The sequence below is a fragment of the Zalophus californianus genome, chromosome 8 (assembly GCF_009762305.2).
Source record: "Zalophus californianus isolate mZalCal1 chromosome 8, mZalCal1.pri.v2, whole genome shotgun sequence".
NCBI lineage: Eukaryota > Metazoa > Chordata > Mammalia > Carnivora > Otariidae > Zalophus > Zalophus californianus.
The window spans coordinates 79,312,909-79,340,667 of record NC_045602.1 but is presented as its reverse complement, the minus strand read 5'-3'; the positions used below and the strand labels follow the sequence as shown (position 1 = coordinate 79,340,667).

At 43.8% G+C, this 27,759-nt stretch overlaps 1 protein-coding gene across 2 annotated transcripts in view; it reads left to right on the top strand.

Moving 5' to 3' along the window:
• AFF3 (AF4/FMR2 family member 3) overlaps window positions 1-27,759 on the top strand; it is a 561,794-nt gene that overhangs the window by 507,533 nt on the left and 26,502 nt on the right. For both annotated transcript variants that reach the window (XM_027622823.2, XM_027622824.2), the window contains 5 exons: window positions 6,662-6,848; window positions 13,749-14,855; window positions 19,121-19,245; window positions 23,104-23,305; window positions 25,813-25,934. In XM_027622823.2, coding sequence (XP_027478624.1) covers window positions 6,662-6,848; window positions 13,749-14,855; window positions 19,121-19,245; window positions 23,104-23,305; window positions 25,813-25,934 — 1,743 coding nt within the window. The remainder of the gene's footprint in view (window positions 1-6,661; window positions 6,849-13,748; window positions 14,856-19,120; window positions 19,246-23,103; window positions 23,306-25,812; window positions 25,935-27,759) is intronic.

The following is a 27,759-nucleotide window of genomic DNA, read 5'->3' as shown; positions in this document are numbered from 1 at the left end:
ATAATGATATATGCATTCTTTGTGACATGATCTTTCTAGCTTTGGTATGTATACTTTTAAAATCTGAGCATAATTTCCACAATAAATGTTTTTAAATTAATTAATTAATGCCTGATTTGGCTGGGTGATAAAGAGGGCAGGGATAATAGCAGATACCTACATGGTTGTTTCATTCATCAGCTTTTGCTACCAGAGCAAAGGTCGGAAGTATTGAAAGAGAGAGTTCCTTACCACATAATAAATATCAAGTAGGTTGTTCCCATTCTGGGACAAAATACTGATGTACTTTTCCCAATCCTTTCTGCTAAATACAGCTAAAATCCTTAGATATTATATATAAAATAAACATAAGACTGTAAGATAGAGAGAAGGCAGATTAGCTAGGGAATTAAGGCCCAAGAAAGACATGATGGTTGGTTCACTGAGTTTTCAGTTTTCGTCATATAGCTCAGAGTGGATGCTGGAAAAGCCAGCAACCTAGAAATGCCAACAGGCACAGATTTTTTAAAATAAAAATAAAGGCCCAGGAAAGCCAGCTTTCTCTAGTCAAAGAACCAGGAAGTGAGTATCCTAGGAAGAAGAAAACTTTTAGACAATAACTGCTCTGTTCCAACCAAACACCATGGGGGCTGGGGGGAAATGGCCACATTTCCACCCGCATCAGGAAAGGCAAAGTTAGAAGCCTCGACTTCCTTCTCCTCTTGCCCAACTGTAAAGAAATACCCTTCTGCCCCCTTGCTGGTTTCATGTTAGTGGGTGCCTGCTAAAATAAGTGCTTTCTCTGAAATCCAAAGTCTTATAATAAAAAAGATGTTCAGGATACAATAGAGCATCATTCCTCATATCAAGAACCTGGAATAATCTCAACTTGCATGAGAAAAGACAACAGATGCCAATAGTGGATGACATAAATATTAGAATTATCTGACAAGGTTTTTAAAGGAACCATTATAAAATGCTTCAATAAGCAATTAAGAACACACTTGAAACAAATGAAAATAGAGTCTCAGCAAAAAAATAGAAGATAGAAAGAGGAACCAAATGTCAATTGTAAAACTGAAAAATACAATAACTGAAATTTGAAAATTCAATGAATGAGCTCAAAAGTAGAATGAAGAAAACAGAGGAAAGAATCTGCAAACAAAATGAATAAGAGGGAAGCACAGGCTAAAGAAAAAAAAGACAGAGCCTCAAGAACCTGTGGAACTGTAACAAAAGATACAGCATTTGTATCATTAGAGGCCCAGAGAGAAGAAAGAGTAATAATGGCTCAAATTTTTCCAAGTTTTGCAAAAGACCTAAACCTACAGATGCAAGGAGCTGAGCAAACCCCAAACAGAATAAACCCAAATAAATTCATACCATGACACAATCATAGTCAAGCTTCTGAAAACAAGAGTCAAAAAAGAAATCTTGAAAGCAGTGACAAAAACCTTACCTATAGGGGTAAAATGATAAAAACAATTTGAATGACACTGGAGTTAGAAACCATGGAGGCCAGAAGAAAGTAGCACATCACTTTTTTTTTTTTTTTAAGTGTTGAAAGAAAAAGAAACTGTCAACTTAAAATTCTGTACGCATTGAAAATTTCCTTTAGGAACAAAGGACGAAAGACATTCTGAAATTGACAAGCATTGGTGGCCAGCAGACCTACCCAAAAAGAATGGCTGGAAAGTTCTTGAAACAGAGAGGAAATGATAAAAGAAAGAACCTCAATAAAATAAATGGTATCAAGAAAGAAAGAACAGTGGAAACAAAAGTAGGGTCAATACAATAAATTTTTCTTCTCTGGTTTTCTAAATTATATTTGGCAATTGAAACAACATTTGAAACATTGTTTGGTGTGGTTCTCCAATGTGTACAGAAGAAATATTTAAGACAAGGAAGGAGATAAGGTTTCTATACTTCACTCAAACTGGTAAAATGATAATACCAGTAGATTGTGATAAGTTATATATAATGTAGCATCTGGAAAAACAATTGAAAATCTGTACAAAGAGATGAATTCAAAAACACTGAAGGTAAATAAAAATATAATTCTATTTTTATTTATTATAATTCTGTTCCATTCTTGTGGTTGCCAGAGGTGGGGGATGGGAGGGTAGGAGAAATAGGTGGTCTTTGGTTTTTTAGTTTAAATAGAGTGAGTTTAAATATATATAAATATATATACACATATATACATACACACATATATATAATTCTAAAACATTTCAGAGATGGTCAAAATTATGAGAAATTTATTATGGCTGAGGTTTAAGGATAGACCCACTGAGGTGAAGATGGAGATCTGATTGAGGCCAGACCCTGAAGAGCTTCAAAAAGCCATGTTTAACAGAAGACTCGTTCCTGGTGCTATAGCAAAGCAGACAAAACCTTTTATATGGGACCAACAGTCCTATCAGTTTTGTGTTTTGGAAGATAGTTTCAGCAACAGAGAACCTCCTCGTGCCATCTTTTACCATCTTCACTTCGCATAATGTGAAATTTAGACCAATTAATATCAATGAAGATGCTATCAAAAAAGGACTAAAGTTGCCAGAGCACTAATCACACCTTGAAAATTGAGCATTTGGAAATCAATACCGAGTGTTGAGTGAGAAGGTGCTGTCATGCCTTCTAAAATATCATCATCTGGCCAGTATGAGTGGGGTGGCCACAGCAGTGAGGCTCCTGCTGGGCATCACGGCTGTCCACACAGTGCCAACCAGGCAGAGAGCCTGCCTCCACGTTACTTGTGAGCTGAAAGCTTGTGGAAAACTTCGGGTATTTATCCAGGCCTCACAATGCACTTGGCAGGCATGAGCACGCTTGACTGTGAGATCCAGGATTTGTCATTTAGGTTCCAGATCTTTTCTTTTACTATCTGTATTCAAACTTCGCCCAGGCCAGATTCTGAAAGGAATGTGTCACTGAAGCCAAAGGTGGGGACACAGCAAGCAGGTCATGGAGAATAAACCCAAGACTCTGCCAAAGGTGTATTTGGTCTTGACCACTCACAAAACCAGCAAGGCATTGCATGAAGTCAAAATACAAAAAAGTAAATAAACCATCCAAGAGAGAACTGTGCTTAATTATAGCAGATGAAATTTATAGCACATTTAAAGAAATATTCTCTGAAAGGAAGAAGTGTAAAAATTGGAAGATCACAAGAGGTGCTGAAGTCCCCTTAAATTCTTTGTTGGAGAAGAGAGATTATAACCCTTCTAAAAGGTTAAATCCTTTGTTTTAAAAAACTCATTAACCCACTGATAGATTTTCTCTATTGATTTTTTCATTCAGCAATCACATGTAAATGCCCGTTACATCCCAGGCACGGTGCTAAGTTTGATGACAGACTTTCATTCCATTATCTCATTAATGTTGTCACATCTGCAAATTCCATGCCACCATGTTCCTAAAATGGCATGGGATCCAAAAACTCTCCCAAAAGTTGTCTAAGACTGTGTCATCATCTCAACTAATCTGCGTTACCGTTTTAGGAAAAAGTTAATTTTTAACTAAGTGAATATTTTTTTCGTATCTTCGGCATGGAAACATGACAACAAGTTGGCACGCTAATGTGCTCAGTCTGCGACTGGAAAGATATTGAGTCTAAAGTCTTCTTTCCAGAGGGTCTTTCTGATATGTCTTTTTCCATCTTCTTGATTTCCATGACTCCTCGGAGCCCTCCTGGTTTAACCGATCTCATCCTTCTGTTACTACTAGTCTGTAGTGATGACCATCCTGGGCTTCCTGGCCTCTCCTGCCACTCTCCCCTCCCTGCTGCAGAGGCTCACAGAGGCAGAGCAGCTGCCCGCATTCATGGCAACAACATGCGCTATGCCGAGGCCAGAATGACTTGTTGTACCCCAAAGACCAGCCTTGAGACAAGTTACCAGGGCAGCCTTCGTGGAGGTTGGGATAGTTATCTCGATCCCAGGAGCCACTACAGTCTTACCAGGCCCCCGTCCTTGACATGGATTGTTTCTAGTGACATATTCTCTACCCAGACCATTGAAACACAAATATATTCAACCCTGCCCCCAGAAGCATGGTAAGCCTCGCGGCCCTTACAACCAAAACACGAAGAAAAACCTAAAATTCTTGGCTCTCTCAACTGTTTTAAAAACAAATAATAGTTATGCCTGTAAAATTGTCATTTTAAGTGAATTTCCTAATTTAAGGAAGGAAAACATAAAAGTATAAGGCTTTTCTGCCAATCTAATTCAGATCAAAGATTCTCTCTCCTTAGGCTAGTATGTCTCATTACTAGAAGACAGCAGTCATAAAAGGAAGGCAGCATGGTAACTGTTTAATGGACATTTTCTCAGAAATTAAAGTGCTGCTTTTCAAAAGACAGTCAATCACTTTGTGGTGCAAGCCCCAGGGAACTGCACACACATTGCTGTTTCTGCTGCACACATATAATGCCCAGGTACACACGGCACCAGCATCACATGTCCTTTGTTGTTTGAATTAAAGCAAGTAGAATGTACTGCTCAGTGATCAAAGCCTTTGACCATCATATAAAATCCATCAAAATACTCTTTGTTCATCATCATTTCCCTGTCTTCAGCAAATGTCATTCCAGAATATGGCAGGGAGACATATCTGTTTCCTCCACCATGCATTGCTTTGCTTTTGGGGGGTTTAGGGTTTGGGGATCATTTGGAGGGGTATTGTTTGGTTGTTTGGAGTTTTTACCCCCAGTGTTTTCCCCAAAACTGAAAACTGCCAAACTTATGGATCTCAGATGTTTGGTCAGAATCTAATAGTCTGTTTTTTTTTTTTTATGATGCCATTGATAGTAGCCATCTCTACTCAGCCAACAAGAAAAATGGATTTTAGTTCATAAAGGAAGAAATAAATATTATAGCCCTTCGATGGTTAACTTTCCCTTCCCCACCTCTGTCTAAAGATCCAGCATTCCTCACTCAACACCAGACACAAATGGTAGTCTGGTAAAGAAATCACTACTGGGGTGCCTGGGTGGCTCAGTCGTTAAGCTTCTGCCTTTGGCTCAGGTCATGATCCCAGGGTCCTGGGATCGAGTCCCACATCAGGCTCCTTGCTCAGTGAGGAGCCTGCTTCTCTCTCTCCCTCTGCTGCTCCCCCTGCTTGTGCTCTCTCTCTCTCTCTCTCTGACAAATAAATAAATAAAAATCTTTAAAAAAAAAAAAGAAGAAATCACTACAGCTCAGGCAAGGCATAAATGTGCTGATGTTGTGTGATGTTGAAGAATTTTGTCAGACAGTAGGTATGGACCATGACATTGGTGGAAGAGATGAGAACCACCAGGGAAGGCTATGCTCCAGCTCCATTTTTCTCTAACCCTGTAGTTCAAAATGATTCTTCCAATTTCAGATATATATCCTGCAACATAGTTTCTTGTCTTGTCATTCTTCTAGGGGAAGCAAGGCTCCAATGAATATTAACCCCCCTCCCTGTCCCCACACTGAGGATTTATGAGAATCTGTCCTTAGGCAAAACACTTGTCAGAGATTTAAGGGGTAGGTGAAAGGGTCATTCACCTTGTCCAGGCTGCTTTACACTTAAAGCCATAAACCCTGACAGGCTCCCCCTGCCCTTCACTCATGTCCAGTCCTGATGAAGCAGTAGTTACAGTTTCAAGTGGCAAGCAGATATTTGCTGACTCAACATTAAAAAGTGATCACTGCGTTTTCTGGGTTCAGAATTTGACCTCAAAAGAACAGATTCATGCATGTTGCAATGCAGTTAATAAAGGACTCTGAAGATACTGGGTATTATGTGAGTACCGAAAATTTCTTTTTGGGTTGGTATATTTCATCTGAATTTTTGTGGTTAATTAATTACCATTAGAAAGTCAATTTTTCCTGTTGTCTCTGAGTGTATAATGACTTCTGGCAAATTTCAGCTTGGATATGAACATCAGGCATTTGACCATGTGAAATATTTGAACATTTGAAATGCTGTTACTATAAGCCACTGCGCGGGGGTTAAATTTTAAAGTCTGGAATATATAAAAATGTGGAAAGGATGGATCTTCAGTTCTTTAATAAAGAGCTCAAGGGAAAATTACTGTTTATACAGCAAGCCAGCTCCTGCAAACACTATACCCACTCAACTCCATGGGCAGGAAGAGGTAGGAAGCAGGACTGTAACTTTGATGATAACCGCAGGCTCCAGAACCTTCCAGCAGGCCATGAAAGCACGGAGCAGAATGCTGTGCCCTTCCTCACAGCCCGCTTCCTAAAATAAAGCAAACAGACATTTTCAGTCTTCACAAAATATTTCAAGCATTTTGGATTTACTTCCTTGCTTCTGGTAGCTGATCGGATTAGGGGGTGCATTTGCAAAGCCGTTCCCAGAAACAGTCATTCTGAAATGACACCACCCTCCCTTCTAAAATGCCCACCAAGTCACGAGTGCCCGACTACCAAGGGGCACCAACTTTTATTCCCAATTTTATTTACATACATAATGGTTTTTTGTTGTTGTTGTTGTTTTAACCATCAGGATGCCTTTGACCGGATGATTGCTCTTCAGGTTCCAGGTGATGGTTGAGAGCCAGGCAGCCCCCCGAGGTTGGGGGGCTCCTTGTCCCCTCCGGTCGAATGACAGCTTGCTCAGGGGTGTTTTGTGTTTGCTCACTTGGCTTTCCTTCCCTCTTGTTCCCGGGGGCCTGGTGGGCTGGCAGCGCCGTGGTCCAGCAGGCCAACTGCAGAGCCTCCGTGCCTTCCAGCAAGGGCAGCGGCAGCAGCAGCAGCGGGAGCGGCAGCAGCTCGTCCAGTGACTCAGAGAGCAGCTCTGGCTCCGACTCCGAGACGGAGAGCAGCTCCAGCGAGAGTGAGGGCAGCAAGCCTCCCCACTACTCCAGCCCCGAGGTAAGGGCCCCTCCCTCCCAGCCGCGCTTCTCTCCCAAGCGTGGGCACAGTAAATCCCGGCAGTCGGCCGGCCCGCTCTCACACCTGTCCCCTCCCCACTGCGATCAGACAGTGGGACTGGCCTGGAGGCCACCACTGCCTGGCAGCCTGCCAGGGTTTGTTTGGACTCATCATTTTCCCCACTCTGCCCCCTCCCTCCTCGCACTTCTCCTAACAGAGTTCCCTTTGAAGTACAGAAACTTCATCTTTCATTGTCCAAAAATCTCTGTGTTAACTTCCAGAAATTTCCAAGTATGCTGTACACATCACCGCCTGGAAAGAACCTCTGGGTCAGGTCTCCCTAAGGGTTAGCCGGAGGCAATAACTAGACAGGGCAGTTCAGCGCCTGGGAAAGTGTGGCCACCCATAAATCAGGTCTATAGATTAGACATGGTTAGAATCCTACCTTTTTGCAGTTTGTCACGGATTAGAAGAACAAGGGCTATAAATATTAATAAAACCTTTTTAACTGTGTTTTCTTTGTGAAAATAGAAAGAAAAATTAGCATCAACCTACAAATAATAATGAAACCTTTTATAACTATGATGAGTATCTAAGATATAGGCGCCCCATATAAAAGCATTATAAGGTACCAATAAAAACCACTGCTATTTCTACTTTAAAGGGGAAAGGGGGAAATTAAATAGTAATTCAGCGCATGGAGATTCTTGGGAGAGGGTGGAAAGCAAACTTCTCAAGTCCCTGGAGCTGTAAGGGTAGACTTTGATTGCTAAAGAGGGCATAAAATACCGTTTCTTCTTGGGCATATAAACATTTGACATTACCACGGATGACATTTTTGGCCTACGGCCCACTGTACCACTTTGGGGCCAAATTTTCTAAATAGGTTCTGAAATAAAACCGAAGCCACTTTTTGCAAGCCGTGGCGGTGAGAGGGGAGCAGAGCACCAGTAAAGGGCCTACACAATCACGTTTCCAGCTTGATACTTGTGCCTCAGGACATCATCACACCCGAAAGCAATTGTGTTTTTATTTTTTTTTTAAAGATTTTATTTATTTATTTGACAGAGAGAGAGGGAACGCAAGCAGGGGGAGTGGGAGAGGGAGAAGCGGGCTTCCTGCCAAACAGGGAGCCTGATGCAGGGCTTGATCCCAGAACCCTGGGATCATGACCTGAGCGGAAGGCAGACGCTTAACCACTGAGCCACCCAGGTGCCCCGCAATTGTGTTTTTATCTGCAGTTCGTAGACCGGCTCTTCAATTCCCTCAGGTTTTTCCCCTTCCGGTCTCCTCCCAGGAGGCTGAGGCCTTTTGCAGAAAGCACTGAGAATTTCCCCACACTGTTCACTCCTTCTTCAGCACCTTTCTGCTCTGCACAGGGAGCTCTCCATTCATCCCCAAACCAGCCATCTCTTCATCTCTCTTCCATTTTTTTCTCCTTTCCATAATGCTCACATCCTCCCCCCAACCCCTCTTTATATTTCTCTTTTTGTCTACCAATATAAGGGGAAGGCCCTTAGCAACATTAACCTGTAAGTTGATACAACCCTGACTTTCCAAGAAATTAAATTATTATTCCTTCTTCATAATTTCATTCATTCACTCATTTAGTGTTCATTCAACAAATATTTACCGAGCATCTGCCACAGACTTGCTGCTTGGCCTTGGAAGACAGCAGTTATCTGACAGAAAAGCTCCCTGTCTTCAGAGAACTGACATTCTAATAGGAAGAATTTGAAACAAAAAATATATATATAGGTGTTAAACAGGATTCATCGAAGCCAGCTGTATGCTATAATTTGTTGAGAAACTCCAGAATATTTAGTTATAAGAACTGGGTACCAGAGACATCGCAAGAGCCAGTGGAGATGCATAGAAAGTATTAGGTGTCCATGAATAACCCTTCCCCTCCTCCAGTCTCTTTGTGACTTTGAAGGTTAAATTCATGAATGTTGAGTCTTATTTTCATGTTGAAATGTAAATCCTGGAACTACTGGCTAGACCTAGTCCCAGAGAAGTACAGTTAAAAAGTGCTTGAAGCACATTCTTTATAAATGTCACTGGGATAATTACAAAGACTTGAACTCCTTGGTGATGAAGCTCTGTTGAGCGAGCTTCCAGCCGCTCTCAGAGGCCAAGGAGAGGGAGTGCAAGTCTAGTAAAGTGGCCTGAAAAGTTTAAGTTGCCTGAAGCCACAGAGTTTTCGATTCTTGCTTCTCTATGCGGAGGGAATGCAGAAGTGACAAGCGATGTATTAGCCATGCTGCATGGTACTTCCTTCCACTGGAATGGAATGGATCAGGTTACTTTTAACATTTTCCCAACATTAATACAGACATTCACCCTTGAGAAATAAAATGAGTTTGCGGAACGAAAATCACGAAGACAGGAAGTAGCATTATATGGCTGACCCTCCCCAGCGTCTCTCTTCTACCAGGACTGAGCCAGCCCGGGTCACCTTAAGGACAGTGGTGAGACTCGTTTTCCTGACCCCCCACGAGACAGTTAGACTCTGTATATACACACACCTCCCGTTCCACTGCCCAGACAGTTCATGCTGCTGCTTTGCAGCAAAATGCTCCTGGCCCTCACTCCCCTCCTGCTGCGGGAGTAGAAGGAGATGCCCATGATGTTCCAAGGCACCTGCATGCTCCCCTTCGGTGTGACAGCACTGGAAACCTACTGGGCCCAGCTGAGTTTCATCTGAACCGTTCTTCATGGCTGTGAAAGCCACTGCATTTTACATGAATCGCCATAGGTAATGTCCTATCTGCAGCTAGCACGGAAGAGCCGCTGTAAACTCTTTCCATCACTACGGATCCCTTCTCTACAGCCTGATATTTGCTTACTTGTTCTCAGCCTAGTTTTCTTCACTGGAGTTTTGTCTTCTTTCCTGGTGTGGTGCATCCTTTCCTGTCAGAGCATTCAGAGGGGAGAACCTTCCCCCTCAGCTAGCACACATACACAAGCACTCGGAACTCCCTAGAACAGCGTTCCTCAAGTATTAGATGCTGTGTGGGACAGAGAGGGCCTGGTCACGTGATTTTGAGGAGTGTCAGGATAAAGTCAAGTTAATCCATCTCCTTAGAGCATCACCCAGCCCTTACTATTGCTCATGTAAACTGTTTTCCAATGTGGCATTTCCCAAACTTACCTAACCATGGAACCTTTCTTCATGGAATATATGAGCCAAACGCTCATTTTGGAAAATGGGGCCCTAGACCATTCTTGAAAATGAGCAGAAATGTGATGCAAGTCACTCATTGATTGAACAGGCTTCTCCTTAATTAGGCATCTGTGGGGTACATGGCAGTGAGTGCTGTGAAGGATGTGGATGAAGCAGGGACTCAAGTCCATGGTGGAGAGCTTGTGCATGAATCAGAGGGAAGGGAAGATTAATCAGGGAGGAGAGTCATGGCTGAAAATACAAAGCAGCCAGGAGGCAGACAACACCGGGCAGAAACCCTCAGGAAGTCGACCACAGCCAGCAAGCAGCATGCCAGTGGATGACAGTCCCAAGCCCTGAGTTTTCCCTCCTCCGCCCCAAAATGGCAGACAGTCCTGTCCTGCCTAATCTGTGAAGCTGTTTTGAGGAATAAATGATATGATTTGAGCAAAACCCTGTTGTAAGTGTTCTTACAAGGAGCAAAGTCACAGCAATTGGCCTCCCTATCCTATTACAGACACTGCAAGCCATACAAAGAAACAGAGTCCTGGCCCCCCCGGAAAGAAATGTTTGGCTTTGTTGAAGACCCAAGATGTATACATGTGAAATGAATATGAATATCACAAGACGATTCACTTAAAAAAAAAAAAAAGACTATGCAGTTGAGGATAATAGAGGCCAACAGGTATTGTTTGGAGAGTTAGTGGTGTTCTCCAAAATTAGACCTAATTCTGTCATTTTAGGTTGAAAACTGACATTTCTCAAAGGAATGAGGTCCCCCTTTCATGAGGCTATGCCAGTAAGTAATGGGAGATTAGGCAAAGCAGCAGGGGAGAGAATCTGATCTTTTTTATTTTTTTAATTATTTTTGAGTGTAGATGACACACAATGTTACATTAGTTTCAGTGTACGACATAGTGATTCAACAAGTTTAAGCATCATGCTATGAGACTCTGGTCTTTAAACTTAGATAGATATGGACTTAGATATGGGTAGTGCCTGGTAGCTCTGCAGCTTTAGACATGTCACTGAACCTCTCTGAGCCTCAACTACAAATTGGAAATGATAATATTTCTTATCTGTATGGATTAAATTAGATGATATCTGTAAAGTGGGGGGCACACTGTAGATGTTCAGCCATGAAAAATGACTGTAAGATGAAAGATGCCCTTGAAAACCAGCCCGAGGCATTTGGATTTCTTCTAAGAGGCAAGAGGAGGTCATTGTAGACCCTTAAGAAAGGGAGTGTGATTTAGTGATGTGTTGAAAATGGTACTTTGGACTGATTTTTTTCAGCTGTGAAGTGCAGAAAAAAAATGACCCTAAAGCATATCAGGCAATGGGCCTATACTAAATGTATTAAATTCTCCCCTTCACTGTCAGTGCTCCCATAGGGGGGTTTTAGTGCAGTTGTCTGTGTTCTCTCACCCAAGACGTGAGCTGTGGAAGGCCCACGGTGGTGGGGGTGAGGGTGAGCTAGTGTTAAACATGGTGGCAGGGCCCGTGTGAGCGTCTGCTCTGCACCCCCTCCCCAAATATGTCCCCTTTTTGCAAGAGGGCCCTTCAGCATCCATTCATATTGACTGTGTCCCATTACACTAGGGCAGCAGAGGCACACAAGTCACCGACCTGCCAGTGGTCATGTAGGGAGGGAAGTGGAGTGGGGAGGAGACACTATCAGAAGCCATAAATTGTTTGCCACCAGATTCGCTTTCGGCTACACTCAGCTAATCCCAGGGAAGGTGAGACCTTCCCGTTGGCAACAGAGCTGTTCTGTGTCCTGCTGTCCTGCTCTCTCTATTGCATGCATCTCCCATTGCAGTATGGGCTAGATGTGCTCTTAGGGTTCCTGTGTTCCCTTTCTCTGGAGAGGCCAAAATAAAGTGAGGTCAGAATTTATATAGAGCAACTCAGAGGTGCAAAATTATAACCTTTTGTTCTCTTGCATCTTGCCCTGGTCCTTTTGGTACATAAAAACATAGAAAAGTCAAGTCGAAGGCCGGCCTCCCCATCGGGGACCATGAGGGTTTCCTTTCCCATACCTACCTACATCCCAGGGTGAAGCCTCTCCATCCTCGCTGCCCTGGGAGAAGGGCCCCAGATTCTCATGCTGGCCTCCACTGAAATGTCGCTTGTCCTTCCCAGTCACTCAACACCTTGTGCTGGTGTTCCCTGAAGTACAGTTGGCCTCATCTCTTTTGGGGGAAGCAGCAGGCTGTCCATGGTCCCTGCCACAGCTCTAGGGCCTGGTGCCCACACTCTGTGTCCTCTTCATCTTGGCCCCAGGGCCCTCTGGCCCATCAGAGGCTTCACAGGTCCGAAGCTATGTCTAGCCCCAGCCAGGGCCAAGACACTGCCTGTTCCACTCCACTCAGATCCTTGCTGCATGGGCTTATGCCCCAAGTTCTGCTCTTAATCTGGACCTCACTGTTGAAAAACAAATTTTGACACATAAAAGCAAGCTTTAGGAAATTATGTTTAAAAGAATAAAAAGGTTTTCTCCTTCAAGGGAGCATGCTTTGCTCTGGACTTTAACCAATCCAATTTAAATGCAAAGGTAAGCAATGTCTTCTTTATTCTAAGCTGGAAACTAGTCTCCTGAAACAATGGATGCCAGAAATTCAGAGGGTGGGAGGCCACAGGGAAGGAAAAATACATCACTTGAAATAGCCAAAATATTTTCCCCATGTGACATATGGTCACAAATAGAAAACACTCTGCCTAAAACTTTACACTTAACCAATACACTTCCTTTCTATTAATAATCATAGATGCTGGAAAAATGGACTTGTATTAGAAATCAACAGCATTTACTCTCTGTAAAATCATCAATTCTTAACCTTTTTATGAGCCATAGATCCCTAGAGACGAATGAAAACTGTGGACCTCTCTCTTAGAAAAATGCATCTACACAGCACTCTGATTCAGGGCATTCCCTGACTCCCTGGAACCAATCCATGGGGCAGAGTGTAAAACCTACGGTATCCATGATTTGCTCTAAGTTAAAACTGCGTGCAGGAAAAGTTTCCATCGTCATTTCCGTTTCTGAAACATTCCCAGCAAAGTGGGATGGAAGCAGATTGAGGATGGACTAACCAAGTCCAGCTACGAAAGAATATGGGGCACACAGAGCTCCCTTTGAAATAGGAGTTCTCAGCCACTAAACAAGCCATCCCCCCAAAGTTATTGCTTCTACTGTTAAATTACTATACCCTACTTGCCTTCACCACGTAAATTATATGTTAATTGCTTGGGATTATAGGTTCCACTTAGTCCCCTCTTTTAATTTCCTCTAATTTTTCAGTCTTACAGAAAAATGAGTGCTTTAACACTCAGGGTCTTCATACTATTCCCCAGTTAACTTTCCTGGGATCTCAAGTTTATGTACATATGAATAATTATAAAAAATATATACATTGTATAACACTCAAAAGTGCTGGAAATAGGTTCTAATGAAGCACAGGGTTATCCCCTTATTTTTGCCAAATAGGCTTCATACTACTGCGCTGTCATATAAGTGCCTTGGGACAGAAAAGGGACACCACCCCTGCCTCCCGTGTGCCAGGCCAGCCATGGCCTACACACACCTACTGCTTCCATTTTCCTTTTGCTTGCAGCCCACTGGTTTCCCGTTCATACACCTAGGGTAGTAAGTGAAGATTAAAAACAGCCAAGCCTCTTTTAAGTGAGTCTAATAAAAGATGTTTGGTTTGTTGCCGGTTTTCTGCTTTTAGGCTGAACCAGCATCCTCTAACAAGTGGCAGCTGGATAAATGGCTAAACAAAGTTAATCCCCACAAGCCGCCTATTCTGATCCAAAATGAAAGCCACGGGCCAGAGAGCAATCAATACTACACTCCAGCGAAAGAGGAAGTGCAGGACTGTGGGAAACTTCCCGACGTTTGCCAAACCAGCCTGAGAGAGAAGGACATCAAGAGCGCCTGCAAGGAGGAGCAGAGGCCAAGGACAGCGAACAAGGCCCCGGGGAGTAAAGGAGTGAAGCAGAAGTCCCCGCCCGCGGCCGTGGCCGTGGCTGTGACTACCGCTGCCCAGCCGCCCGCCGTGCCGGGCGCGCCCGCCGAGAGCGCCCCCGCGCCCGCCCGGAGGTCTGCGGGAAAGAAGCCCACCAGGCGCACCGAGAGGACCTCCGCCGGGGACAGCACCAACTGCCACCGGCCCGAGGAGCCCGCGGCCGCCGACGCACTGGGGGCGAGCGTGGTGATCCCTCCGGAGCCCACCAAAACCAGGCCCTGCGGCAACAGCAGAACGAGCCACCGCAAGGAGCTGCGTTCCTCGGTGACCTGCGAGAAGCGCCGCACGCGCGGGCTGAGCAGGATCGTCCCCAAATCCAAGGAGTTCATAGAGACCGAGTCGTCATCTTCCTCCTCCTCCTCGGACTCGGACCTGGAGTCTGAGCAGGAGGAGTACCCTCTGTGCAAAGCCCAGGCTGTGGCTGCCGCGGCCGCGGCCTCCTCGGGGAGTGACCAGAGGCTGAAAGAGGCGGCCAGCAGCATCAGCAGTGGGGGCGGCCCCAGGGCCCCTGTAGGCTCCATCAACGCCAGGACCACCAGTGACATTGCCAAGGAGCTGGAGGAACAGTTCTACACGCTGGTCCCTTTCGGCCGCAACGAACTTCTCTCCCCCTTGAAGGACAGTGATGAGGTCAGGTCTCTCTGGGTCAAAATTGACCTGACCCTCCTGTCCAGGATCCCAGAACACCTGCCCCAGGAGCCCGGGGTCTTGAATGCCCCTGCAGCCAAGGACACTGAGAGCACACAGCCAAGCCATCCATCCGACACTCCTGCCGAAAAGGCTTTGCCAAAATCCAAGAGGAAACGCAAGGTAGGCCTGGGGCTGAGGGCCTGGCGAGGGAGGAAGGGCTTGCCCTTAAATTGTGGGGCAGTGTTGAAGCCCACAGGGGCTGCTGGTCTGCAGGGGACAGGCAGCAAGAGTTTTATATGTGTCCTTACTCAACAAACATTCCTAGAGTACTTCCTGCATGCCACATACTTAAGTACTTGACACAGATTAACTCCGTTAAATCTTTAGAACTGCTTGATGGGGGAAGCACCGTTCATAGTCCACTTTATCATTATAGATAATTCAGGCCTGTCCCACTGCATGTTGAAGCAGGCATATGGGAAATCCTTATCGAGTGTGTGCAGAGGCAAGCTGCATGCTGGGCCAGTAGAAAGCTAAACACGTGGTGCCCCTCACTCTTTGCTGGAAGGGACAGGGTGACATTGATCAATCATGGACCCAAGAAGCCAACAGCTTCATCGAGTGTAAGGCTGTCACTGGGGTGAAGTAGGAAACAGAAGTGCCGGCTGCTAGGCCTTGGGTGGACAGGCCCAGGAGGAAGAGCACCAGCCTGCTGCCTTGACCAAGGAGAACTCTGTGGTGGAGAGGGGCTGGGAACAGGGCCCTGAGGAGGATGAGCATGGAGCAGTCAGAGCCAGGGATGATGTGGCACCAAAAAAAGGGCAACAAGGTACACCAGGAAGGCATGGAGTAAGAAAAGTGGTTTGAGTGTCGGGAGAGCTGGCTCCCCATCTGGAAGCAGCCCCCGCTGTTCAGCCGTGTTTGCAGACCTTTGAGGGCAGGAATAACTTACTCATAAATTAAAGCCAATTTTGAGGGGTTTGAGCCCCTCCCATTACTGTTACCTTCAAAAGCAACTTGGGCCACAGCGAGAAACACCAGGGGGTGACAAACCAAAGATCGTACTATCATGGATGGTTCCAAATTGAGGACAAAATCATTCACAACAGTTAACGTATCTATGATGTCCGCATGAGGGATGCTACTCTAGGCACTTTGGACCTATTAAATCATTCAGTCCTTACAACTTTATGTGGCAAATGTTTTTGTCATGCCCGTTTTACAGGTGAGGAAACTGAAGCTCAGAGAGCCTAAAGCATCTTGCCCCAGGTTCCCACAGTGCATAAGGGGCAGAGCCAGGAAGGAACCCGGGTTGTCTGGCTCCAGGCTCTCCCAATAAAACGTTGGTCTGAGGACTGTGAGGTACTTTCCCCACAGGGCCCCTGCCCAGAAGGGCTCTATGCTTGGAATTCAGTGTTTGAGGGTGCCATCTTGAAATTCATTTTATCTCTGAATTTGTGTTTTTAAGTGAAGCATGATGGGACGAGAAAACATGGGGCGGGGGGGGCGTGGAGCTCTGACTCGCATGTGGTCCCCCCTCCTGCCTGTTTCCGCAGCACGGCTTCTGCCAGCCCTTTGGCCCCTTGACACTCCAAAGTTAGCCAAACAGCTTACAGGAAAAGTTTCCATCATCACTCCCATACTGAAACAATTCTGGCAACATGGTGTAGAAACAGGCGCTGTGCAGCCTCCCAGTCCCCATCTCCTTCCAGGGACCTGTGCTGTTCCCCTAAGCTCTCCAGGGGCCAAGGCGCAGGCAGGTCAAGATAAGCATCTCACCCAGCCCTCATCCAGGACCTGAGAGGTCTCAGATGGGGGACTGCAGTCTCCTAGGGGTTACAGGTTCACCTTGGGTTGGGGGGTGAGCCGTGGAAAGGGGAAATGCCTGACTGGACTTCCCTACCCCTATACACCTGGCAGGCAGGGGGAAACTACTGTTGGGCCTATGCATGCGTACAGTCACAGGGCCACCCCAGGCCCTTCAGTCTGCCTGCACCCTCCACATATCCCCATGCCTCAAGGAACACTGTATGAAATGGTAATTAAACACCATCGTGACAGGTCAAGAGAGAGACTTTGACAGACAGGAAAATGTTTTCTACTTTAGTACTTTATAATGTTACTCTTTTCCTGCTTTTTTCTTCAGTTTATTTTTTGAGTTATAATTGACGTAACATTATATTAGTTTCAGTTTTTGTATATATTACAAAATGATATTCATTTGTTGGCCATTTGCATGGCGTCTAAAAGTCTGTTCAGATTCTCTGCCCATTGTTTAATTGGGTTGTGCTTTTGCTATTAAGTTGTAGGAGTTCTTTATATATTTTGGATATTAACCCCTTATCAGATATATATTTGCAAATATCGTCTCCCATTCAGTAGGTTGCCTTTTCATTTTGCTGATGGTTTTCTTTGCTGTGCAGAAGCTTTTCAGTTTGATACAGTCCTACTTGTCTATTTTTGCTTTTGTTGTCTTGGGTTTTGGTGTCAAATTCAAAAAAGTATCGCCAAGACCAATGTCAAGGATCTTTTCCTGCTTTTTGACCAAGGGGCCCAGTGTTTTCATTTTGCACTGAACCCTGCAAATTATGTAGTCGGCCCCGGCCTCCTGGGTAGACTTAATCAGGTGACCTTACCTTCTCTGTATTTCAGTTTCTTCATTTGTGAAATGGTGACATCTTTGCAGAGGTGTTGTCAGGTTCAGACCATATAATTCAGTAATATGGGCTAGCTCACTACTTCTCTACCCCTCTTCCCTCGAGATACCCTGCCATCCTCATTACTTGTGGGATTAATGGGTAAATGGATAGACTGATGGAAAGAAAGCAGAGAAAAACATTGTTATATAAGAAATATGCATAGCTAGAAATTGATAAACATAGATTGGAAATACATATAGCTATATAAGCATACATAAATAGATGTGCAGAAAGACATACATATAAATTCCATAATATTCTGTATTTAAGCAATTTTATTATGGCCTTTTTTAAAATTTTTAACTTATGATGCTTCATTTACACTAAGCCTGACACCTAGCCCTCCTCTAAAATCTAATGAATCACCGTTAAGTACAGACACAGAAAAGTGAAAGAACATTTTCACAGCAATCTTCACTTGGGCATCTGGGGTGTTAACACCCCAGTATCATAGACCTGGCTGCCAAAGGCTCAGAGTCTAGCCCTGCTATAACCCCAGAGAAGAAGACTAGGGATTCAGAGCTTCGGTTTGGGGTCACTTGAGGTCCCTATTCAGTGTGAGCATCTGGGATTCTGTGACAGAGGCTGTGTGACAATCCCAGCCAGAGAGAGAAGGTCAAAATCTTTCTATCTTTGAAGCCAGCACTTGTCTCCTAGAAAACACTGCTGAACGTCCTGAATATACTGTTACTGTGTTCCTGCTTTCTCACCAATGATGGAACTTTGTTGAGTGCATTTGTATTTTACCCTAATACACGTATAATATTTAAATACAATCATGGAAAGAAGAATTTCATTGAAATACTATTTTTTAATTTAAATTCAATTAGCCAACTTAGAGTAGCACATCATTAATTTCAGATGTAGAGTTCAATAATTCATCAGTTGCATATAACACCCAGTGCTCATCACATCATGTGCCCTCCTTAATACCCATCACCCGGTTAGCCCACCCCCCACCCCCTCCCTTCTGTAACCCTCAGTTTGTTTCCTGGAGTCCAGAGTCTCTCATGGTTTGTCTCCCTCTGATTTCTTCCCATTCAGTTTTCCCTCCCTTCCCCTACGGTCCTCTGCCCTGTTTCTTATATTCCACGTATGAGTGAAACCATATGATAATTGTCTTTCTCTGATTGACTTATTTCGCTCAGCATAATACTATTTTATAAAAAGATACATTAAGCATTCTAAGATGTCATGGGATAGTAATTGTTAACTAAAATTAAGACACCAAGCAAGAGGTAACAACCTTTGCTTGAACTTCACAAAAGCCATAAATTTCAAAAGGTCTAGGTTTATCATTGCCCTTATGGCATTAAGCCCCAGGATCTGGTAGTTATACTTTATTCAGATACCAAGGAATGAATGCCAAAGTGAGAGACACTTGAGGGTACAGTGTGAATTCAGTAGAGGTCATCTTTGGAGAGCAAAATCAGATGTGTTGATGGTAGACCAATTTTCATCATTCACAATGTTCCCTCTCTAATGTTGATCATGGTGTCATGCTTTTCCTCTCAATAAAGTGTCAATAGTAAAACTGATAGATTCCATCCTTGTCAGTTGAGGAGCTGACCAAGAACCTAGAACAGGGAGAAGAACACCGCAACCACATTCCTACTTGGGATGCTCTCCGGAGAAGCCGAGTGAGCTGGTCTTGCGGGAGGCCTTGCTCTGTGGAAGGTTGTGATGGGGGCTCATTTTGTTCCCTTGAAATCCAAAGCTGATTGGTTTTTGCTTATTTCCATGCAGTGTGACAACGAAGACGACTACAGGGAGGTCAAGAAGGCCCAGGGAGAGAAAGAGAGTTCTTCACGACTGACCACCTCTGCCAATAATACTTTATCTGCGAACCACTGCAGCATGAACATCAACAGGTATGCGTGTTCCGTTGAAGGTAGAGGTGAGCCCGAAGGATCTCTGGGTCCGAAAGGCAGGTACCAGATTGGAGGAGAGACAGATCTCTTAATGACTGCTCTGGTCTGGGTCTTTAGACTTGCTTCCCTTGATTTAACCGGAGGCTAATAATTAGGCCTGAATGTGTGTTCCTGTCACAACCCCAAGGGCACTGTCGGCACTCCTTTGTAACAAAGGACCGGTTACTAGTTATACTCAGTTCTGTGCTCTCAAAGACACACCTTCCCTCTGAAAACTCAGTAACTGAATTTTCAAACCCTTATTTTAACAGCCACCAAACCCATAAGAACACTAAGCTTATTACGTGGATGAAAAAATATAAAGTTTGAGTGGTATCTCTTGGAGAGAGACTAAAATCATGGCAGTAGACAGGATCTGTCTCCAAGGTTAAACAGCACCCAGTCACTCCTCTAAAGGGGTTCCAGATGGAGCCACATTGCACCAAATCCCCTCTGTGACAAATGGCTTTCTAGCAAGGCAAGGTCCCCGATATTTATTAGAAGTGGGTAGAGTTCAATAATTCATCAGTTGCATATAACACCCAGTGCTCATCATATCATGTGCCCTCCTTAATACCCATCACCCGGTTACCCCACCCCCGAGACTGAGCTTATCAGTTATAGAAGCTCTTTGCATTTAGAAATACCACAGCTCAGAAACCACTTTTCCTCTGCTAAGACACTCCTCACTCTCCCTGACTGTGTACATAGAATTTTTAAGGGGAGATTAATGTTTCAGCACAACACATAAAAATGTAAACGGAAAGGTTAGGAGAAGATGTAGAGCAGTACTAAACCTCCGAGAGGAAATTGGAGAGTGAGGGCACATGAGCACAGGCCCACTGCAGTGTGAGAGTCACCTTGGGAAGGAAGGCGAGGGCTCTTGAAGGTCTGAGCGGAGGGAGAGTGCGCGTGCAAGCTGGCCTAGCCTGCAGTGCTCTGTGCTTAATGGGTGGTATCCCAGAATACTGGGGAAATGTGAATAGGAGCAGTGTGGCTCCAAAACATCATTTAAATTAGTGATATAGGGCGCCTGGGTGGCTCAGTCATTAAGTGTCGGCCTTCAGCTCAGGTCATGATCCCAGGGTCCTGGGATCGAACCCCGCATTGGGCTCCCTGCATGGCAGGAAGCCTGCTTCTCCCTCTCCCACTCCCCCCTGCTGTGTTTCCTCTCTCGCTGTGTCTCTGTCAAATAAATAAAATCTTTAAAAAAATAAATAAATAAATAAATGCGTGATATAGTTGTAAACATGCTTTGTTAATACACTAAAAACCTTTCTAGCAGATCCTAGTAACTGCCATAATATCGAAGTAGCGACGAATACGAATATAAACAATATTTCAAAATGACCGCAACCACTGTGACATGACATGAGAATATCTGTGATTTCCTGCTGATGATGCAATCACAGGCATTGTTAACACCACTCCTGATAAACCACTACTCTGGAAATGTTCCATTTCAGTAAGAAATTGTCACTTTTTCCCATCCAAGTTCACAGACCCCAGGATAAAAGCTCTTGCCTCCAGCTCCGACAGCTTTATTTATGTTACATAATGACCCTTGCATATAAAAGTGCTTTGAGTTCTTTCTAGGAAAGGTGGTCTAAGAAATACCTCAGGAATGTGTATAAAGGGATCACCTATCCCAAAGATGAGATCCAAAGAAAGATTTTTGGTCAAGTTGAGTATGTAAACTTATAATGATGAAGGAGAAATAATCCTATGTCCATGACAATATTTAATGTAATAATTTGGTTTTCTATGAACATTTCAAATCACATAATATGATTTAGAAATACGACTTTCTTGGGGTGCCTGGGTGGCTCAGTCATTAAGTGTCTGCCTTCAGCTCAGGTCATGATCCCAGGGTCCTGGGATCGAGCCCCACATCAGACTCCCTGCTCAGCGGGAAGCCTGCGTCTCCCTCTCCCACTCCCCCTGCTTGTGTTCCCTCTCTCGCTGTGTCTCTCTCTATCAAATAAATAAATAAAATCTTAAAAAAATATATTGGAAATAAGACTTTCTTCACTCACATGTCAAGACACAATTATGTACAGACTATTCACATCTACAACATCAGTGTCTTCATCATCCCTGAGCCTTTGATTTGCCTAAGAGAGTTTTCCAGAACACATCTTCTCACTTCTGCATTGTTAGACGCACAGTACTTTTTGAACCAGAAATCTATCACCAGAAGCTCTATCCCTACACAGATCTATTTGCATAATACTAGGAACCTTGTTACTTTAACATTAAGAACCGTGGCTTTATTTTCTGTTCTAGAGGCCTGTGTTTGTAATTTCTACACTGTGACCACCAACTAAGGAAATTGCTTTTTGAAGTGACTTTAATGACTTGTTTGTAGTGATAGCCAGCACATGCAATTAAGATGTAATAATTGCAGGAATAGTGACTAAGTCTTTTTTAAGTGGATTTACTCTTTTTTAACTAACTCTGTCAAGTGACTTCTGTGAGCATCCCAAATTAGCAATGTTGGAGATTATTTTAGGTTAATGTATCTTCCCTCAATTTTTTTTCAGGGTAAAGTAATGGAGAGAGGCCTATCAATATAACATACATTATAAAGATTCAAATATAAGTGACTCCCTTCTCTGATGGTTAATTGTGCGGGGGAGGAATTTATATTCACGCATAGACAATAGTTTTATTCATTTGTGTTTTTTTTTGTTTTAATTGAAGTGTAGTTGACATACAATATTTTGTTAGTTTCAGGTATACAACATAGTGATGCAACATTTGTGTACATAGTGACTACAATGCTCATCATGATAAGTGTGGTCACCATCTGTCACCATACAAAATTATTATTATATTATTGACTCTTTATCCCCACAACTTATTTATTTTATAACTGGAAGTTTGTACCCCTTAATCCTCTTCCCCAACCCCCTCCTGTCCAGCAACCACCAGTTTGTTCTCTGTATTTATGAGTCTGTTTCAGTTTCTTTTTGTTTGTTCATTTCTGTTTTTTAGATTGTACATGTAAGTGAAATTATACAGCATTTTTCCTCCTCTGGCACAAACAATTAATTGTGGAGGTGAAATAAGGAACTAGAAATCAGAAAATGTACTTTTTTTTAGAAGGGGTGAGGGGCAGAAGGAGAGGGAGAAAGAGAATCTTAAGCAGCCTCCATACCCAGTGCAGAGCCCAGTGCGCAGCTCGATCTCACAACCCATGAGATCATGACCTGAGCTGAAATTAAGAGTTGGAGGCTTAACCGACTGAGCCACCCAGGCACCCCCAGAAAATGTAACTTGTAATGACAGTTTTCTATTCTGTGTGTATTCTGATCAATATCTGGTTAGCCCAGAAACCCAACAACTGAAAGTTGGCCTCACACTTTGCAGATTATTCTGTGATTCTGTTATTCTTCATATAATAATTACTACAAACTCAGGTGTTATCAAAAGTCCTTTTAGAGATGGAGAATTCATATATCATGTGATTGACTTTCCCATGACTTGCTGCTTAGGCTTGTTGGGAAAATAGTAAGTTGTTGTGTGTTTTGAGATCCTTGGTTGAAAAACTCAGAAAAATGAAAGTCTTATTAGTCTTAGTCATTTAACAACAGAATTAGTATTCATCCTGATAAGACAAGTAAGGAAACAATGAGTAAAATGTACTTATTGTCTTTTATGGTCCTAAGGCCATAAAATTGTTTCCTGGTATAATAATTCCCAATAAACGCCTTCCTACCTATAGATTTTAAATGGGAGGTTTGGGTCGTATATAAAACATTTACCTCTCCCTGTGCTGACTGCGTGACATTCCATTACTGTGATTTCCTTTTTCAGCTTGGCAATACCAATAAATAAAAATGAAAAAATGCTCCGGTCACCCATCTCACCCCTATCGGATGCATCTAAACACAAATACTCCAGCGAGGACTTAACTTCTTCCAGCAGATCGAATGGCAGTGGCTCGTTCACTTCTGCATCCTCCAACAAAAAGCATAAGGCTGAGAACCAGCTGCAGTCTCATGCCGGAGACCTCACGGTATGTTGATTCTCTAACTTTCCCGATAAAAATAAAAATGAAATTGAGCACACCCCTATACTCATCTGTCTCTAGCCCAGCACAGTCTAAACGTGTCTCTATACTCATCTGTCTCTAGCCCAGCAGTCTAAACGTGTGCTTGAGGTCCCACAAGAATCCCTAAATGCTGCTCTGAGAAGACCTGGTGAACCAGCATGCCCCGTTACCTCTTCCCACAGAGAGTGACAGAAGAAACCAGAGGAGGCATTGTAAGCCTCTTTGTAGGATTGCATTTCCCACTCTGAAGAGAAATGGCCCCAAAGGAGTACTATCGGGAAACACTGTAAATTAGGAGTTTGGGACCAACCAGCCAGCTTTTTCATTTGGAAAGATTCCTTGCCCCAGGGCAGAGTTAAATCTGGGACTGAAACCCTAGGCCAAAACTATGGGATTCCCACTCCAATCTCAGTGACCAGTGTAGTGGCCAAAGTGTGGGACCCGGCCACCACCCCCTTTTCCAGCAACCTTCCCAGGGGGTGATTCCAGCTGCCTGCGGTACCCTAGGGAAGGGCTGGGGACTGGGGTCCACAGTCTGTCTAACCTCATATCTTAGTCAAAATGTGACTTTGGCCAGTTGCTTCATCTCTCTGAGCCAGTTTCATTTGCAAAATGGTGGTGAGAAGATTTAAATTGAGCCAGTATCATCTGAAGAACCGACACCTATGGATACCTATGCAACTAACAGTACATGTTAGTTCCTCTTTATGGCCATTCCTTCTAACAGCTGGTGGCCATGGATCATGCATCCTCTGGGGCACATTATTTAATTCCAAACCCTCCTCCCAAGTTCTCTCAGGTCACCACCATGCTAGCAATACCAGCGGGGCTTTGTGAGGCAGAGAGAGAGATGAGACATGAGAATAGGGCTCTGCAAAGAGGGGGAAGCAGTATTTAATGTTCCATCCCATGAATTAAGGAGGTAAAATAGTGGGTAGAAGATCCTGCAAGAGCCGAAATCTTGTAACATCCGGAAATTAATAACCGACTGATGCACCCTTATTTGGGAACAATTATCTTTAATTCTAGGCTCAAAGAACCTGAGAAGACCCTACTAGAAAAACCTGGAATAAAAAATTACCAATTCAAATTAAAACACAAACAAAACGTTTTTCACCTCTAGACCCTAATATAAAAGCAACCATGATGTCTAGAGAATTGTAAAACAATTACAGACTTTATTCAGTCATTCTTTCTTTCACCAAACAGATGTTTATTGAGCAAGTATTTACTGTGTGCCAGGCACTGTGCCAAGCAATGGAGATCCAATGATGACCTGACAGATTCAGTCTGTGCCTGTGTGAAGCTCACAGTCTAGCTGGGGAGAATGACATAGACAGGAAATCACACACATCGGTAATGACTACCGTGAATGCCAAAAAGGAAATGTCGAGGCCCAGGGGCACTTACAACCAAGAGGCTTGACCTGCTCATAAAATCAATGCATATTTAAAGAAGCATTTGTACACACTCATCACATTTTAATTACTTCAGAAGAATCCATTTGAATTTCATAACCAAAGACAGTTGCTTTATGATTCATGGGTCTAACACACAATAGGTGCTCTATAAATATTTGAATCCCCAGGGAATGTGATTTTTTAATTTTTCCACAGATCAATAGTGTTCCTTTTAAAAACACATTTTAAATAATTTCTAGTTATTCCCTTTGGCTTTTCCTATTCTTCACAGACAGCTAATGAGGATCAGTCCATTTGTGACCTGAACAACTTCTCTTTTGCGTGGGATTATAAATCAGCAGTTCTGAAAGCTTGGTTCCTGCATCAGCATCACCTGGAACTTGCTAGAAATGCAGTGTTCTCAGGCCCCACTCCACACCAATTCAGCTCTGGACGGGTGGGGGTCCCCCTGTCTGTGTGTTGACAGCCCCCTCCCACCCTGTGGTGATTCTGATACAAAGTTCACCTTGGAGAACCACTGGTCTAGCCAACTGGGAAAAGTAGGGGCTTGAGTCCTAAGCCCTGGGCGTCACTGATCCACAGTAGCTATTTGAACGTGGGCAAGTTTCTTAACTTCAGCCAGCCTCAATTTCTGGATCTGTGAGAGTAGGCCACTAAGAACTTCCCTTTTGATACTGTTGTAAGAATGACATTTGACAACACGTGTGAAAGCCCTCGGCATGAGAACTGGAACGCATGTATTTCTTTTTCTTCATTTAAACACAAGGGATCGGGACGCCTGGATGACTCAGTTAAGCGTCTGCCTTCGACTCGGGTCATGATCCCAGGGTCCTGGGATAGAGTCCCACATCGGGCTTCTTGCTCGGTGGGGAGCCTGCTTCTCCCTCTCCCACTCCCCCTGCTTGTGCGCTCTCTGACAAATAAATAAAATCTTAAAAAATAAATAAATACAAGGGATCATCAGTTCTAGCCTAGAACACAGGGCAGTGGGTTGCTCTTTCAGCCAGGTGGCCTGTTTCTGAAAGACTGGTGTGTTGTTTTTTTGTTTAGAAAGCCGCTCACAACAATTCCGAAAACATTCTCCACAAGTCACGGCTACAGACAGAGCCATGGTCTCCCGGTGCCAACGGCCACAGGGACTGCAAGAGGCAGAAACTTGTCTTCGATGATATGTGAGTGGGGACTCTTTGTTGATGTGGTGAGGGGCAAGGTAAAACAGAAACTCTGAGGGCAGGAGGGTTACATGTGTGACTGGGTCAGGTAAGTGTTGCCTTCTCAGAGGGAACTGGAGCTTGACTTTGAATGGCACCCCTGGGTCCTCATGGGCTTTTTGAAAGGCTACAACAGCCAGAGATACTGGGGTTGCATCCAAGATGTCAGGAAGCTAAGGCAAATGGCATTCATGAGCCTTACATTTCTGAGCACACCTGCATTTGGGCTCTTGGCAGTTGTATGCCACCAGAAAGAGAAGCATTTTTGTTTTCGTATATTATAATAGACAAAGAATAATAGCAATTCACTCCTGGTTTGTTTCCTTCTAAAATGCTATATTCTTTATAATAGCATAAACAGGTCTTATACAGGAAAAAAATATCCTGTCCTCCTTCCCCCCAGCCCTAGCGCCTGAAACCCAAGTATTACTTCCATTCCCAGCGCCAATTTAAAAGGAGAAGAAAATGAATAAAAGTAACATCTTGGAATGCTCTTGAGATGCTGAAAATGACAAAGGAGAAGTGATAAAATGGTTCGGGAAATTATTTAGGCTCTTAGGGAAAAAAAATATGTGTCAAGCACAAGCCTGGAAGACAGAAGATATGGGTTCAAGAGTGTGGCTTGAATCCTGTTTTCGGCGTTAACTATTTAACACGCATCCAGTTCATGTCTGTGTGAGACGCCCCATTAAATCCTGGGGTGGAACAGTGTGCAGCACTGAGACATCCTGTCCGCTAATTGCTTACAGTCTGGCTGAGGGGACAGACTATAAACCACTTTGGAAAAAGGGAAGGGTGCCGAATGTCTTCGAGTCCCAGCTTCCTTATCGGGAAAAATGATAATCATGACACCTCTCTCCCGGAGGTTCTCCTAAGACCCAGTTAGATGAGATCTCCTGAGGGTGACCATCTGTGCAGAGGTGATGACTCTTCCATCCTCATCTTCCACCCAACGTCTTCTCTGGCCCCGACTTCAGACCCAGAGCCTAGACACACTCTATTTATTCACCCTGTAGACTTCTTGAGAATGAGAATACAAAGCTGTAGTCCTCAATTTATAGTTAGACTTCAGTGAGCTAATTAAGGGCACAGAATTAGGGAGTTGAAAGCCAAATCCACGTTTTTGGTTTGTTCCACTTACTGAACACATTCCAAGATAATTGGATTTATGAAAGTTTAAGGGTGGCCCAGGAGGGCGACTGTTTTTCTCTTCTTCCCATGGTGGCTACAGCTGCATTCAGCCCCAGCACACTCTCTTCCTGGCCCTCACCACCTCCCCTTCCCTCGGCTTCTCCACTGCCCTAAGCATCGAGCGAGGGAAGTGGTCATTAATCCCCAGGGTCGGTGCATGTAATGGGAGGACAGTCCCTCGGTCAAGTACACATATAAATAGGGTTTGGTGGTATAAACTGTCTACATGAGCTCTAACCATTTGTAAAAATGGGAGATTATAATTGTGTCTGATGACAACGTGGCAGTTTGCATTCAGAAGTCATAATCTAATAATGTGATCAAACACAACGTGCATTAGACCCTAAGGTGCTTAAAACATCCAACATTTCCAGCAGGTGATGTTAAGGGCATGATATTTAAACACACACACAATGGTATCACATGTATTAATACAATGATATTAAACACACATATGGAAAATTTACATATAAGGAGCTTTCTAGTATATGGACCAAAAAGCTAAGTCAGAAACAGCAACAACTATAAATGACTGTACTTCGATCTGCAGTTTCTTGGACTACTTACAAGAGGAAATGTTTCTCAATCTGCCGGG